The 12,684-nt window shown below is 40.8% G+C and overlaps 2 protein-coding genes across 2 annotated transcripts; both read right to left on the bottom strand.

The window, feature by feature from the left end:
* Positions 1-1,464: 1,464 nt before the first annotated feature.
* LOC136167546 (olfactory receptor 8S1-like) lies at positions 1,465-4,187 on the bottom strand. The gene is made up of 2 exons (XM_065935070.1): positions 3,415-4,187; positions 1,465-1,627 (listed from the first exon to the last, which is right to left on the bottom strand). Exons 1-2 carry the CDS (start codon positions 4,185-4,187, stop codon positions 1,465-1,467), a joined length of 936 nt encoding a protein of 311 aa, XP_065791142.1.
* A 7,094-nt stretch (positions 4,188-11,281) lies between these two features.
* Positions 11,282-12,327, bottom strand: LOC136166098 (GTP-binding nuclear protein Ran). The gene has a single exon (XM_065932143.1). The coding sequence runs from the start codon at positions 12,287-12,289 to the stop codon at positions 11,639-11,641; it is 651 nt and encodes a 216-aa protein (XP_065788215.1). The 5' UTR covers positions 12,290-12,327; the 3' UTR covers positions 11,282-11,638.
* Positions 12,328-12,684: the final 357 nt, after the last annotated feature.

The following is a 12,684-nucleotide window of genomic DNA, read 5'->3' on the forward strand; positions in this document are numbered from 1 at the left end:
TTTATGGAGAGCCGATTGACATACATTAATGTGTAAGTTTAAGGTGCACAGCTGAGAGTATAAATACACACACACACACATATAAATGTGTATTGCAATATGTTCAGTTAATATCCATCACCTAAAAACTTCTAATCGGGAAAATCTTGAAAGTTAACTCTGATTGAGAAAATTTCACACATTGACTTTTGGGGAAGTCATTTTGGCTTTTACATGGTTCAGCTGGAGTTTGTGTGAACCCGAAGAGCCTGTCAAACACACACAGCAGGTCTTCTTCACCATTAAGGTAAAGAATATCTGTTTTGAAGATAAAGATAGAAAACTCTCTTCTTATGACATCTGTGTTTAACTCCCTTGAAGAAAGGTTCCTTTTCTAGACACCAGGGTCCTGTTCTCTCATTCTATATCTATTTATCCTGTCTCTTTTGGAAGCTTGAAAGAATATATCCGGGTAATGTTTGATGTATGTTCTGTGTTCTGATAAGGTTTATGACTATGCTAAAAATCATGCTTCAATGGAGCAGTTTCTCAGAGTTATCTGAGAGGCTGTCTTCTGGGCTATAGTCCTCAGTTTGGCTCATATAAAACTCTTCCCTATTCCTCAAAAAATTCCATCATCTCATAAAGTATAATATAAAGAATAGCAAGAAGAAAAAAAGAAAAAAACTTTTCTCCTTGTGATGTTACTAGTTAGGATTTACTTCCTTATCAGATTTCATATATATCATACAATGCTGTTAACTATAGTCATCATATTGTATATTACACCTAATATTTAACTTACACTGGAAATTTATACCTTTGAATTTCTTTCCTCCAATTGCCTTTCCTCCTACCCTCCATCTCTGATAACCATATGTCTGACCTTTTTTTCGAAGAGTTTGGTTATCCCTAGGTTCTACATGTATGTGAGATCATATTGCATTTGTCTTTGTCTGACATTTCACTGAGCAAAATGCCTTCATGGTTCATCCATATCATCACAAATGGTAGAATTTCCTCATTTTTACAGCTGAATAATATTCCACTGCTTTATCCATGCCTTCTTTATCCATTTATCCATTAAGGAAACCTAGGTTCTTTCTATGTGTTGGGTGTTGTAAATAATGCTGTCATGAACATGGGGGTGCAGATACCTTTCTGACTTATTGGTTTCATTTCCTTTGAATGTATTCCCAGAAATGGAATTGCTGATACATATGGTGGCTTCATTTTTAGTTTTCTGAAGATCCTTCATATGTTTATTGAGAAGAGTTTCTTGTGTGGTGACTGGGTCCTCTGTGGATGACTGCCTTTAGTTTTGTGGAGGTTTTTCCATTTTGCTTGACTAGGGGAGGACGCTGGGGTCAGAGCAACTAAGGCTTCTGTTTTTCATGCTGAGATGGCTTTGAGATGAAGGTTTTTCTGTCTCCTCTCCTTTCTCATGACTTTTCCTCCTTTAATGAGGAGGCAGTAGAGCTTGGCTTAGAAGGTGAGCCTGGGTTTCCTGGACAGCCTCCTCCTGAGAGCTGCCTTCACCTCCTGGTTCTTCAAACTGTAGATAAGTGGGTTCAGTAGTGGGGTCACCACACTGTACTGCATGGATAGCACTTGCTCCAGGGCTGAGCCAGAAGCTGGAGTCATGTACCTTGAAGGGAATTGCACAAAGGAAAAAAATGAGCTCAGGACAGTGACCACAATGCTGTTGGCAGCCAGGGTCCATCCCATTCTAGATTCTGCAAAGAGGATCCTCAGGGCTGAGTCAGCTATCACCGGTAGAAGCATCTAGAAATGACTGTATTATCAGTGAGAAGTGTGTCATTTCTGCCTTCAAACACTTCCATACATGAATTAGCTTATGCAAAACATTATAGGAGCTACCCTGAGGCAAAAGGAAGTTCTGCAGCATATGAAGTGCTACAGATTACAATAGAACTAAAAATGATTTCATACATTTCTGTTGCACTTCATATATTTCAAAGTGTCTTTTCTTAATAGTTATGATGATGAGGAGAATTTTTTTTCTCTTTTTTTTTCCCCATATACACAACTGTGTGTTCCCATCTTGTGATGATAGTTCCATTGTTGGACTAGCGTATGCAACACTATATGTTAGTCCAATCATGTCGTCATTTTTTCCAAACATTTATAAGGAATTAACCCAGAATCACAACACTTTGTTTTTACAATGCTTAGTCAAATAAAATTTTGTCATTTTAACATATTTGTCTCTGGCTTAGAAAAGAAGCCAAACTTTGTAAATAAAGTGAACTATAAAAATATATTTAGCATGAGATATGATTCAAAAATAGTAAGAATTAAAATTTGGGTGTACTTTGTTAAGTATCACAAGGAGTATTTCCCAAAGAATCATTAGAAAAAAATCTTTTTTTTGCAATTGTTCCATTATCATTGGAAGATTCTTTTTTGGGTTTGGTGTGCTTGGTTAAGAAAGATATTCATCTTACTGTCATTTTTTTATCTTTTGATTTCACTCTCCTAACATATCTGTGAAGTAGGTGGGAGATATCTCCTACCTCCTCAGGAAAATGAGGAAACTGAGACAAAGAGAGCTCAAGAGATTTGTCCACAGGCTCAGGTGAGCTCTCCTAGACCATTCCTTATCCTTTCACACCTTATGACTTCTGTCCAAAAAAAAAAAAAGCAGGTGAGAGAAGTTTAGAGCAGTTTTTGTAAATCCATCTCCAGTTCACTAGTAGAGAGCATAGGCCATTAGTTACTCTATTCCCTGGGAAGTAAGTACTCATCAGGTATTGTTGTTTATGTTTGAGAGAAACGTGGTAGAAAATAGCTTGAGGTGTCAACTCAGTGAGACTTGGTTTTTCTTTTGGCTTCTTTCCTAGCTTGTTCTGGAAAGTTTTATAGAGTACTTGGTTACTCCTAAAAATCAAGTTTCTTATCAGAAAATGAGATTAATAATATTTCTTTTTTGGTGTGGTGTGATGTATACTAAAATTGAGCTTGATTATGTAAAGCAGCTGTTATATAGTAAAGGCCTAATAAATAGTTAAGACAGAAATAAGCTGTGGAGACATCAGTTTCCAGTAGGAAAGAGAAATGGCATCTGTTGCAAGGATGATATAATTTATTTATTTTTGTCTAGCTCTAATAAAAGTCTAGCAAAAGGCTGTATGATTTTCTTTTGATGACTCTGAAATAGGTTAATGAAAGTAAGAAAGTCTTCACTTCTTGTATAAACTTATTTTGCAGAGTTAGACAATTGAGGCCTCAGAAAGAAAATGGATTTAAAAAAAAATAATTCATGCATCAGGTCCACAGCAGAGTCAGAACCTAGGCTTACTGATTCCAGTATAATTCTTTTCCTGCTACTTTGCAATGCTCTGTCTACAGGGCAAGTTTACTTAGTGTGAAAAACACATTGCATTTGCAGGCAAAGTTCTAGCAATGACATACCTGGAAATTCCAGAACCATAAAAGATGATGACCACAAGAAAATGGGATGAGCAGGTAGAGAAGATCTTGTTCCAACCTGTGGCAGAGTTCATTCCCAGGGCTGTCAGGATAATACGGGTGTAAGAACCCACCAGTATGACAAAGGTGCCAAGGCCCAGGACCACCATGGTGGTCAGGATGGAGAACACACTAACGTAGGGATCAGAACAGGGCAATAGGAGCACTGGGGGAAGCTCACAGGCAAAACTGCGGATGAGGTTGGGGCCACAGAAGTGCTGCTGAGCTAGGAGGATGGTGTTAAGTAGGCCAGTCCCCATTCCTATGGCCCAGGAGGCTCCTGCCATGCCAGCACACACCTTCTTGTTCATGGTCACCACATACAGCAGCGGGTGGCACACAGCCTGGTACCGGTCATAGGCCATGACTGAAAGGAGGCAAGTTTCAGTGGCCCCAAGAAATATAACGAAGAAGATCTGGATGAAACATTCAAGGAAGGATATAGTCTTCCACTTGGAAAGCAGGTTCTTCAGCAGCTTAGGCACAATGATTGAGGCATAGAAAGCATCCAGGAAGGAGAGGTGACTGAGGAAGAAGTACATGGGGGTGTGGAGGTGGGAATCAGTCCTGATCACCAGCAGCATCAGCAGGTTTACTGTGAGGATGAGAAGGTAAATCACCAGGAATATTACAAATAGTACTATCTGGATGTGAGGGTTGTTGGATAGTCCTTGGAGAACAAACACAGTGACTCTGGTTGTGTTGTCAGCTTCCATGGAGCACTGGAGTTTCTTTTTAGAAGGACAAGAACAGAAAAGAAGGTTCCAGAGTTCTATAAGTCTCAGAGAATGGCTGGGGATGAGGTGTTATGAATAAAGCTTCAGGGCTGACCCAGGACAGATTGTGTAGCAGAGGGAAACTTGCTATGTCAGAACTCATCAGTCCTGCCCAGCTCAGAACTATAATCTATTGGCTGCAGTGGAGATGGTGGGAAGCAAGATGTAGAAGCTCAAACCTAGAAAGGAAGAAGAGAAAAGAGATTATTCAGACTGGAGAAGGAAAGGGAGTTGTAAGTAGCCTCCAGAGCACTGAGAAGTGCTCTTCTTCAATTCCAAAAGTAACTGAATTCAAAGTACAGGAAGACTCACTGGCATAGTGAGTAAGCAATAAAGATTTTGGCTGACCTAAGGCTGATAGTTCATGATGCATGTTTGACAGCTGATGATGGCACAAAACTGTTCTCTGTCACTGTAAGTTCATGAATCAATCACTTGGGTTTCTCATTAAAAAAAAAATCTGGAAAAACTAGACATTTTAAAATCTGTTCCAGCTTAGAAATTCTACAGATTGGGAGTCAATCATCCTTGGGTATCTGGTACTAAATGGAAACTTTCTCCCCTTCTGTGTCAACAGAAGCAGAACTACTCCTGGCATAGGAGTAGTTGTTTTCATGGAAGTCAGGCAGAAGGAAGTCATCAAATGGGAGGCAAGGGCTGTATGCTTCAGTGGCTGCAAGGGCTTCCTATTCCAAGATTTCTGTGAATTTATAATGTCCACTGTTTGTACTGTAATCTCATCACCTAACATGAGAGTCCCCGAAGACTGTGCTATTCTCTGAGTTGGTACTAGAGGATTTGGATGAAGCCAAGTCATATTTGGACCACCTTCTCTGCCTCACAGAGATAGTAAAACAGAAGAAGGGGGGAGACAAAAGACCACCTAGAACATGATGCAAAATGAACAGAGGATTTATTCAAAATGAGTCAGAGGATTTAGTGCAGAGCAAAGCAAGATATTGCTTTCCCCTCTCTTCCCTTGAAGGGTAACTCAGGAGGAGGATAAATGAGAATCTGATCTCTATTTATGGTTTGTATACTCAGGAGTTCTCAGATTGGATACTTTTAAGATAAGATGGAGCTGAATGAGAAGGATATTTGTCTTCACCTAAGTTCCCTAGGCCAACAAGAGACACTCTCAGTGGTGGATATTTGAGTGGCATTCTTTCTAACACTGGAGCAAAAGCCACAGATATGGCTAGGGCTTCATGGACTACCGATAACTTTGTCTTTCCTTTAGAAGATGCAGAGGTGAAGATTTTGAGCAAGGAAATATCCCTATAGTCCTTCTGTCCAATGGGAAAATTTCTTGACTTTGCCTCCAAAATAACAATGGCCAGAGGGACTTGATCTCAGCCCTAGACCTTGGAGAGTGTTGGTGTTCCCTGGAGAGGCCCTTAAGCAGGAGGCCTGCTCTGATCTGAATGAGTTCTCCAGGGCCAACATTCCCCCCTGTATTACTCTTGTTTCAGTGGGTTGCAAGAGGTACCCTTGGGTGGCTGCTGCTGCTGCTGCTAAGTCACATCAGTCGTGTCCGACTCGGTGTGACCCCATAGACGCCAGCTCACCAGGCTCCCGTCCCTGGGATTCTCCAGGCAAGAATACTGGAGTGGGTTGCCATTTCCTTCTCCACTTGGGTGGCTGAGTTTCTAAAGATGAAGATAGAGTCTTTTCTATAAGAGACTCTATAAACAGAATCTCACTTTTAAGGTTTAGAAACCTTAAAACTAAGGATTCTTAGTTTTAAATCTTGTTATTCCTTTCTCTTTCCCCTCCCTCCTTATTTTTCTTATCTTTTGGTTAAATTTTTTAAGAAATAGGTATGTATTCATTTGTTACTTTAGGGTGCACTGGGTCTTCATTGCTCATGTGTGCTTTCTCTAGTTGTGAAGAGTAGCCGCTACTTCTCACTGCAGTGTTGTATGGGCTTCTCGTTGCGGTGGTTTCTCTTGCTGTGAAGCACAAGATCTATGTGCACACGGGACCTAGTTGCAGCATACGGGCTCAGCAGTTGAGCACATGGGCTCAGCAGTTGCAGCTTGTTGGCTCCAGGGTATATGGGTTTCAATAGTTGCGGCACAGGGGCTCATTTGTTGCGGCTTGAGGGCTCACGAACACGTGCTCAGAAGTTGTGGCCCGTGGGCTTAGTTGAACTGTGGCATGTAGAATCTTCCTGGAACAGGGATTGAACCCATGTCCCCTGCATTGGCAGGCAGATTCCCATCCTTTGCACCACCAGGGAATTCCTCTTTCTGTTCAATTTTAAATAATATTTGTGATTATAGAAATATAATGATAAAAGATATAATACAGAAAAGATATTTTAGGAATTTAAAAAATGAAAAAGTATATTTACATAACTTCATGATAAGAGGCAAAAATGCAAATTTATTATGCTATCCAATATTAATTCTTTAATTTACAATTTGAAGAAATCCAAGTAGGTTATAAACTGTAAAACAGTTTTGGGTTAGCAGATGCAAACTAGTGTATATAAAATGAATAAACAACAAGGTCCTACTATATAGCACAGGAAATTATTTTCAATATCCTGTCATAAACCATAATGGGAAAAAGAATGTATAAATGTTTTTGATGAATGTTTTTGATATATGGCAGAAATTAACACAACACTTGAAATCATCAAACTTCAGTTAAAAGGGCTTCCCTAGTGGCTCAGACAGTAAAAAAATCTGCCTGCAATGCGGGAGACAGGGTTTGATCCCTGGGTCAGGAAGATCGTCTGGAGAAGGGAAAGGCTATTCATTCCAGTATTCTTGCCATGGAGAATTCCACGGACTGAAAAGCCTGGCAGGCTATAGTCCATGGGGTTACAAAGAGTCAGACATGACTGAGTCACTTTCACTTTCAGTTAAAAAGGTAAAAAAAACACACTTAAAATTTTAACTGTGGTAGAAACTTTTTATTATGGAAAAATTTAAGCATATATAGAAGTAAGAATAATAGTGTAATAATCCTTCTGTATCCATCACCCAGCTTCAACAATTATCAACTCATTGACACTTTGACCACATGTGATCGAAAAATAATCTCTATATTACATGAACAGTCAAGTACTTAAAGCATGAACTTGTTCAAAGGTCGGAAAGGACAGGTATTGAAAAGCAATTATCAGTCTTTGCCACAGATAAGGACTAAATGATGGTTGAATAAATCCCTAAGAGATAACAAAGCAACAATATGCAAGGAACTTGGGTTTTTCACTCAGGACCATCAAATACTATTGAACTTCAAAAAAAAATAATCTTTTAATTTGTTTGATTCACTTTATTTTGGAACCTCTTCTGTAATAGCTTTATCCTTTATCTTCTTAAAACAGAGGTCCTAACTCACTCCAATTATTTCCAACTTCCCACCACCAAAAAAAGGTTGCAATTAAACATTTTTTTGTGTGTGCCTTCAGAAGTAAGTGTATTATGTTTGAGACATACATTAAGTGATCTCTGAGTTACAAAGGGTAAGAGGAAATATTACTACAGACAGAAGTAAAAAGTAAAACTTTTATTGCAAGAGTTTGAACTACATACTCAGAAATATTGTTGCTGTTGTCCAGTTGCTCAGTCATATCGCACTCTTTGTGACCCCATAGACTACAGCATGGCAGGCTTCCCTGTCCTTCACCGTCTCACCAAATTTGCTCAAACTCAAGTCCATTGTGTTGATGATGCCATTCAACCACCTCATTCTCTGTTGCTTCCTTCTCCTTCTACCCTCAATCTTTCCCATGATCAGGGTCTTTCCCAATGAATCAGTTCTTTGCATCAGGTGGTCAAAGTATGGGAGCATCAAATTCAGCATCAGTCCTACCAATGACTATTCAGGGTTGATTTCTTTTAGGATTAACTGGTTTGATCTCCTTGCTACCCAAGTGACTCTCAAGAGTCTTCTTCAGCACCATAGTTTGAAAGCATCAGTTCTTCAGCGCTCAACCTTCTTTATGGTTCAACTCTCACATCCGTACATGACTACTGGAAAAACCATAGCTTTGACTGTATGAACCTTTGTTGGCAAAGTAATATCTGTCTCTCCTTTTTAATACACTGTCTTGGTTTGTCATAGCTTTTCTTCCAAAGAGCAAGAATCTTTTAATTTCATGGCTGCAGTCACCATCCACAGTGATTTTGGAGCCCAAGAATATAAAGTCTGTTGCTGTTTCTGAGTGACTCAGAAATATATCTGCATTTTAATACAAATTACATAGTTTATAGTCTTTTATAACTTCATACCAATAATGAATTAGGCTAAAATTCATTATCTATGTGAAGTTATAAGACTATCCAAATGGGATCAGAGTGGTGTCCTGGTCTGGGCTAGTCCACTCTGGGCCTCCCTGTGTTACCTTTGAGTCCCTCTAGGCAAATAGCCACAGGTGTCTGGGGTGAGACCTGACCCAATGTCGGCAGTGTCAGGAAAGGCTCTCACTATGGGTTCTCCTAAGGCCACAACCTCGGAACATTGGGACACAGCAAAACATGTCCATTTGAGAGTTTTCAAGTTAGCTGGGTAGGGGGCATCTCTAGATGTGGTTGCCTACTCAGGTTCCAAGATTGTTGGTTTTGTTGCCAGGGAAATCAGGTCACATCATGGGGTCCCCTTACCTGGGATCCCTCCTTTCACAAAGCTCCCCAAGGGCATCTTTGAGCTGATGACTGCATGCCATGTCCACACACAGTGATACCAACACAACCCACTCCAAAGCTTCAGGGAGGCCTGGGTGCGGTAAGGGCCCCAACTTTGAGGATATAGCTGGATTCAGACCCAGCTCCTCCTTTTCAACAGTGATGTGACCCTCAGCAAGCCATGTACCTCTCAGGGTCTCCCAGTTCCCCATCCAAATAGTGGGGGTCATTCTGGTGTCTACTTTCTAGGGAGGTCATCAGGTGTACAGACCTTACGTACCTATATTGCCTGTAAAGTCCATAGGCTCGTATCACACATGGCTCATGGACAGACTTAGCAAAGGAAAGATTACATTTATAAAGGGCTGCTGTAGCACAGAATACAACCACAACAAGCCTGGGTCTGATCTGAGATCAAGGGAAAGTCACTTTCCTCCCTGCCTGTTTCCCATACCCCCCGGGGAAGGTTGAAATTAAATGAAATTCAGACATTGTTCCTTCTGGCATACAGCCTTCCAGGTCCTCTTGTTATGTATGTTTAGATTCAAGTCTAAGTGTTTTATCTTGGTCTATGTGGTGGACTGACCCCTTTATGGCTCCCAGTGTTCCTGGCTCCTGGTCATGCATCCTTGTGTAATCCCCACCCCTCCAAGTGGATGGACGTTGCAACTGGGTTATAATATACAGACTGATTTATGAACAGTCTGTGACTTATACTCGTCCCTTCTCTCGTGGTCATTTTTTCTCTCTGTCTCTCAGTCTATCTCTGTCTTTACCTCTCTATATTTTTCTGTCTCTATGGGTGTATGCGTGTATGTATATATGTATGTAAAATATCCTTTCCCTTCCTCAACCCCCACTGATGATGTCCTGCCTCCCTAGAAGGAGGGTGACATCATTATCAAGAACAGAAAATTGAGAATGAGAGAATTCTGTACAAATAGACCTCATTCAACATCATTGTTACCACCCTTAGCCTCCCTACATAGTGCAGCTTCTTTCCTGCAATCACCTCTCTTTTTTCAAGCCAATAGAAAAACATTTAAGTTTTGTCACTTCTCTTGGTCTTTCTTCATTTCCTTAGGAAGGTGCACTGTGTCACATACAACTTTTGGGGAATAAATATGTATGCTTCTCTCCTGTGAATATGTCTTGTATCCATTTAATTCTCAGGACCAGCTTTCAACTCTAAGAAGGTGGAGGTAAGGTTTTTGTCTTAGAGTCATCTTTCTAGCTGGCATCTATAATTCTACCCCTTCCTTATCTTGAGTCTTCAGGAGGCAGACATGCTCTCAGTTACCATCTTCAGAAACTCTGTGAATATGGGCTGTCTTTAGAAATGAGATACATTCTTACAATACAATCCAGCCCTCAAAATACTTGGAATCAAAGGACCCAAATGAATTGAATGTTTGCATCTACACAAAAACTTGCACTGGAACATTTACAGCAGCTTTCTTCTTAAGTGCCAGAATTTAGAAACAATGATGATGTCCTTCAGGAGGTGAGTGGACAAATAGATTTGGTTATATCCATGCAACAGAATGTTTTTCAGCACTGAAATGAGAGAGATAGGGAGTCATGGGGAGACAGGTAGAATACCTGAAATGCATATTACTCAGTGGAAGAAGTCAATTTGGAAAGGTGGTGTACCATAGAGTACCAACTATGTATGACATTTGGGAAAAGGCAAACCAGGGACAGGATGAAAAGATCAGTGGGACTGTAAGGGGCTCATGGTGGGGTTAAGGGTGAGGAGTGATAAATACGCTGGGCACAGAGGATTTTAAAGGCAGTGAAATTATTCAGTAGGATGTATTCATGGTGACATACATTTGTCAAAACCCATAGAATGTACAACACCAGGTGTGAACCTTAAAGTAAACTCTGGACTCTGGTGCTCATGATGTGTGACCACCACACAGGGTATTGATAGGAGAGTTTGGATATGGAAGGCTCTGAGCATCCATGGGGGGTGATGGGAGAATCAACCAGGTCACAGCAGAGGGCTTATGGGAACTCTTTGTACCTTACCCAATTTTGCTTTGAACTCAACACTTCTTTACAGATGATATGGTTGAATGAGATCATGGATTTAATGGGTATGAACGCGGGCAAACTCCAGAAGATTGTGAGAGATAGGAAGGCCTGGTGTGCTGCAGTCCATGGGGTCACAAACAGACACGACTTAGTGACTGAACAACAACAATACTTCTTTAAACAGATAATAAAGCTTATTTAAGCAAAGATACAAGCAAGTTCTCTAGTAGTATCAAATGTCCCTACCTCTTTGAGTCCTTCAATTTATCTGGGCTACTTGAGAGCTGAACTTCAGCATACATGGTCGCTTCAACACACATCTTTTTTTTTTTTTTTTTTTTTTTTTTTTTTTTATTTGAAATACAACTTTATTCTGATTCTAAACGAAAAGGAATGGGAATGACAGTAACAAACAAGATTCCACCTCTCAATATTGTCATGTGACTATAGCAGTCTTATATTTGAAACTCAAGGAGGAAACAACTGTGTTCCAAAACACCTAAATATGCAGGTCCAAAAAATGAAGGTTTTTTTTTTTTTTTTTAACTGCCACATTCACTCCAAAGCCCATCCATCTCCTTCAGCATCCAAAGATTAAGCACATGTTCTGCTTAGCTATATAATAAAGTGGCAAACACGCTGCACCACTGACATCACAGGACAGTTGCCTATAAAACTAGACTTCTGACGCTGGGCCCCAGCTTCACTTTCTCACAGGTCATCATCTTCATCCGGGAGAGCAGTTGTCTGAGCAACCTCTAAATCGTGCTCGTACTGTGCTGCCAAGGCTGGGTCCATGACCACCTCTGGCGGGGCAAGAGCAGGCATGGCGACAAACTCCAAGTTAGGGTCTCCAATCAATTTTCTAGCAAGCCAGAGGAAGGGCTTTTCAAAGTTGTAGTTACTTTTGGCAGAAATGTCATAGTACTGAAGATTCTTCTTTCGGTGGAAGACAATTGACTTTGCCTTAACCTTTCTGTCCTTAATATCCACTTTGTTGCCACACAACACAATTGGGATGTTCTCACACACTCGTACCAGATCTCTATGCCAGTTAGGCACATTCTTGTAAGTAACTCTTGATGTTACGTCAAACATTATAATGGCACACTGAGCTTGTATATAATAGCCATCTCTCAGTCCACCAAATTTCTCCTGACCAGCTGTATCCCATACATTGAACTTAATAGGTCCTCTGTTGGTATGGAACACAAGAGGATGAACCTCAACACCCAAGGTAGCTACATACTTCTTCTCAAATTCACCAGTCAGATGACGCTTCACGAATGTAGTTTTTCCAGTACCACCATCACCAACCAAAACAAGTTTGAACTGAACTTGGGGTTCTCCTTGGGCAGCCATCGCGATGTTACGCAGCTCGCGTCCCGGCGCCCTCACGGCCTCCGCGGCAGGGGAGAGAGAACTCTCCGCCCAGAGGACTCGGTACACCGCCTGCTCATGGCCGCCTCCCGCCGCTGCCTGGATCCCCCAACACCGGCCCCCGCCCCAGCCCCACGGCCCCCGCCCCGGCCCCACCAACACACATCTTTTCACAGTTTCATCTGACATTTGCTTTTTACCTCACTACACTCTTTCTTTTCTAAGATAGTTTTTTTCTTCTTTTTTTGATTGATGTATAATTGACTGGTCAATATTATATTAGCTTTCTGGAATACAACATAGTGGTTCAATATTTTTATACACTACAAAATGATCATCAAGATTTGTTTAGTTACCATTCATCACCATACAATGCT

The sequence above is a fragment of the Muntiacus reevesi genome, chromosome 4 (genome assembly GCF_963930625.1).
Source record: "Muntiacus reevesi chromosome 4, mMunRee1.1, whole genome shotgun sequence".
Classification (NCBI taxonomy): Eukaryota; Metazoa; Chordata; class Mammalia; order Artiodactyla; family Cervidae; genus Muntiacus; species Muntiacus reevesi.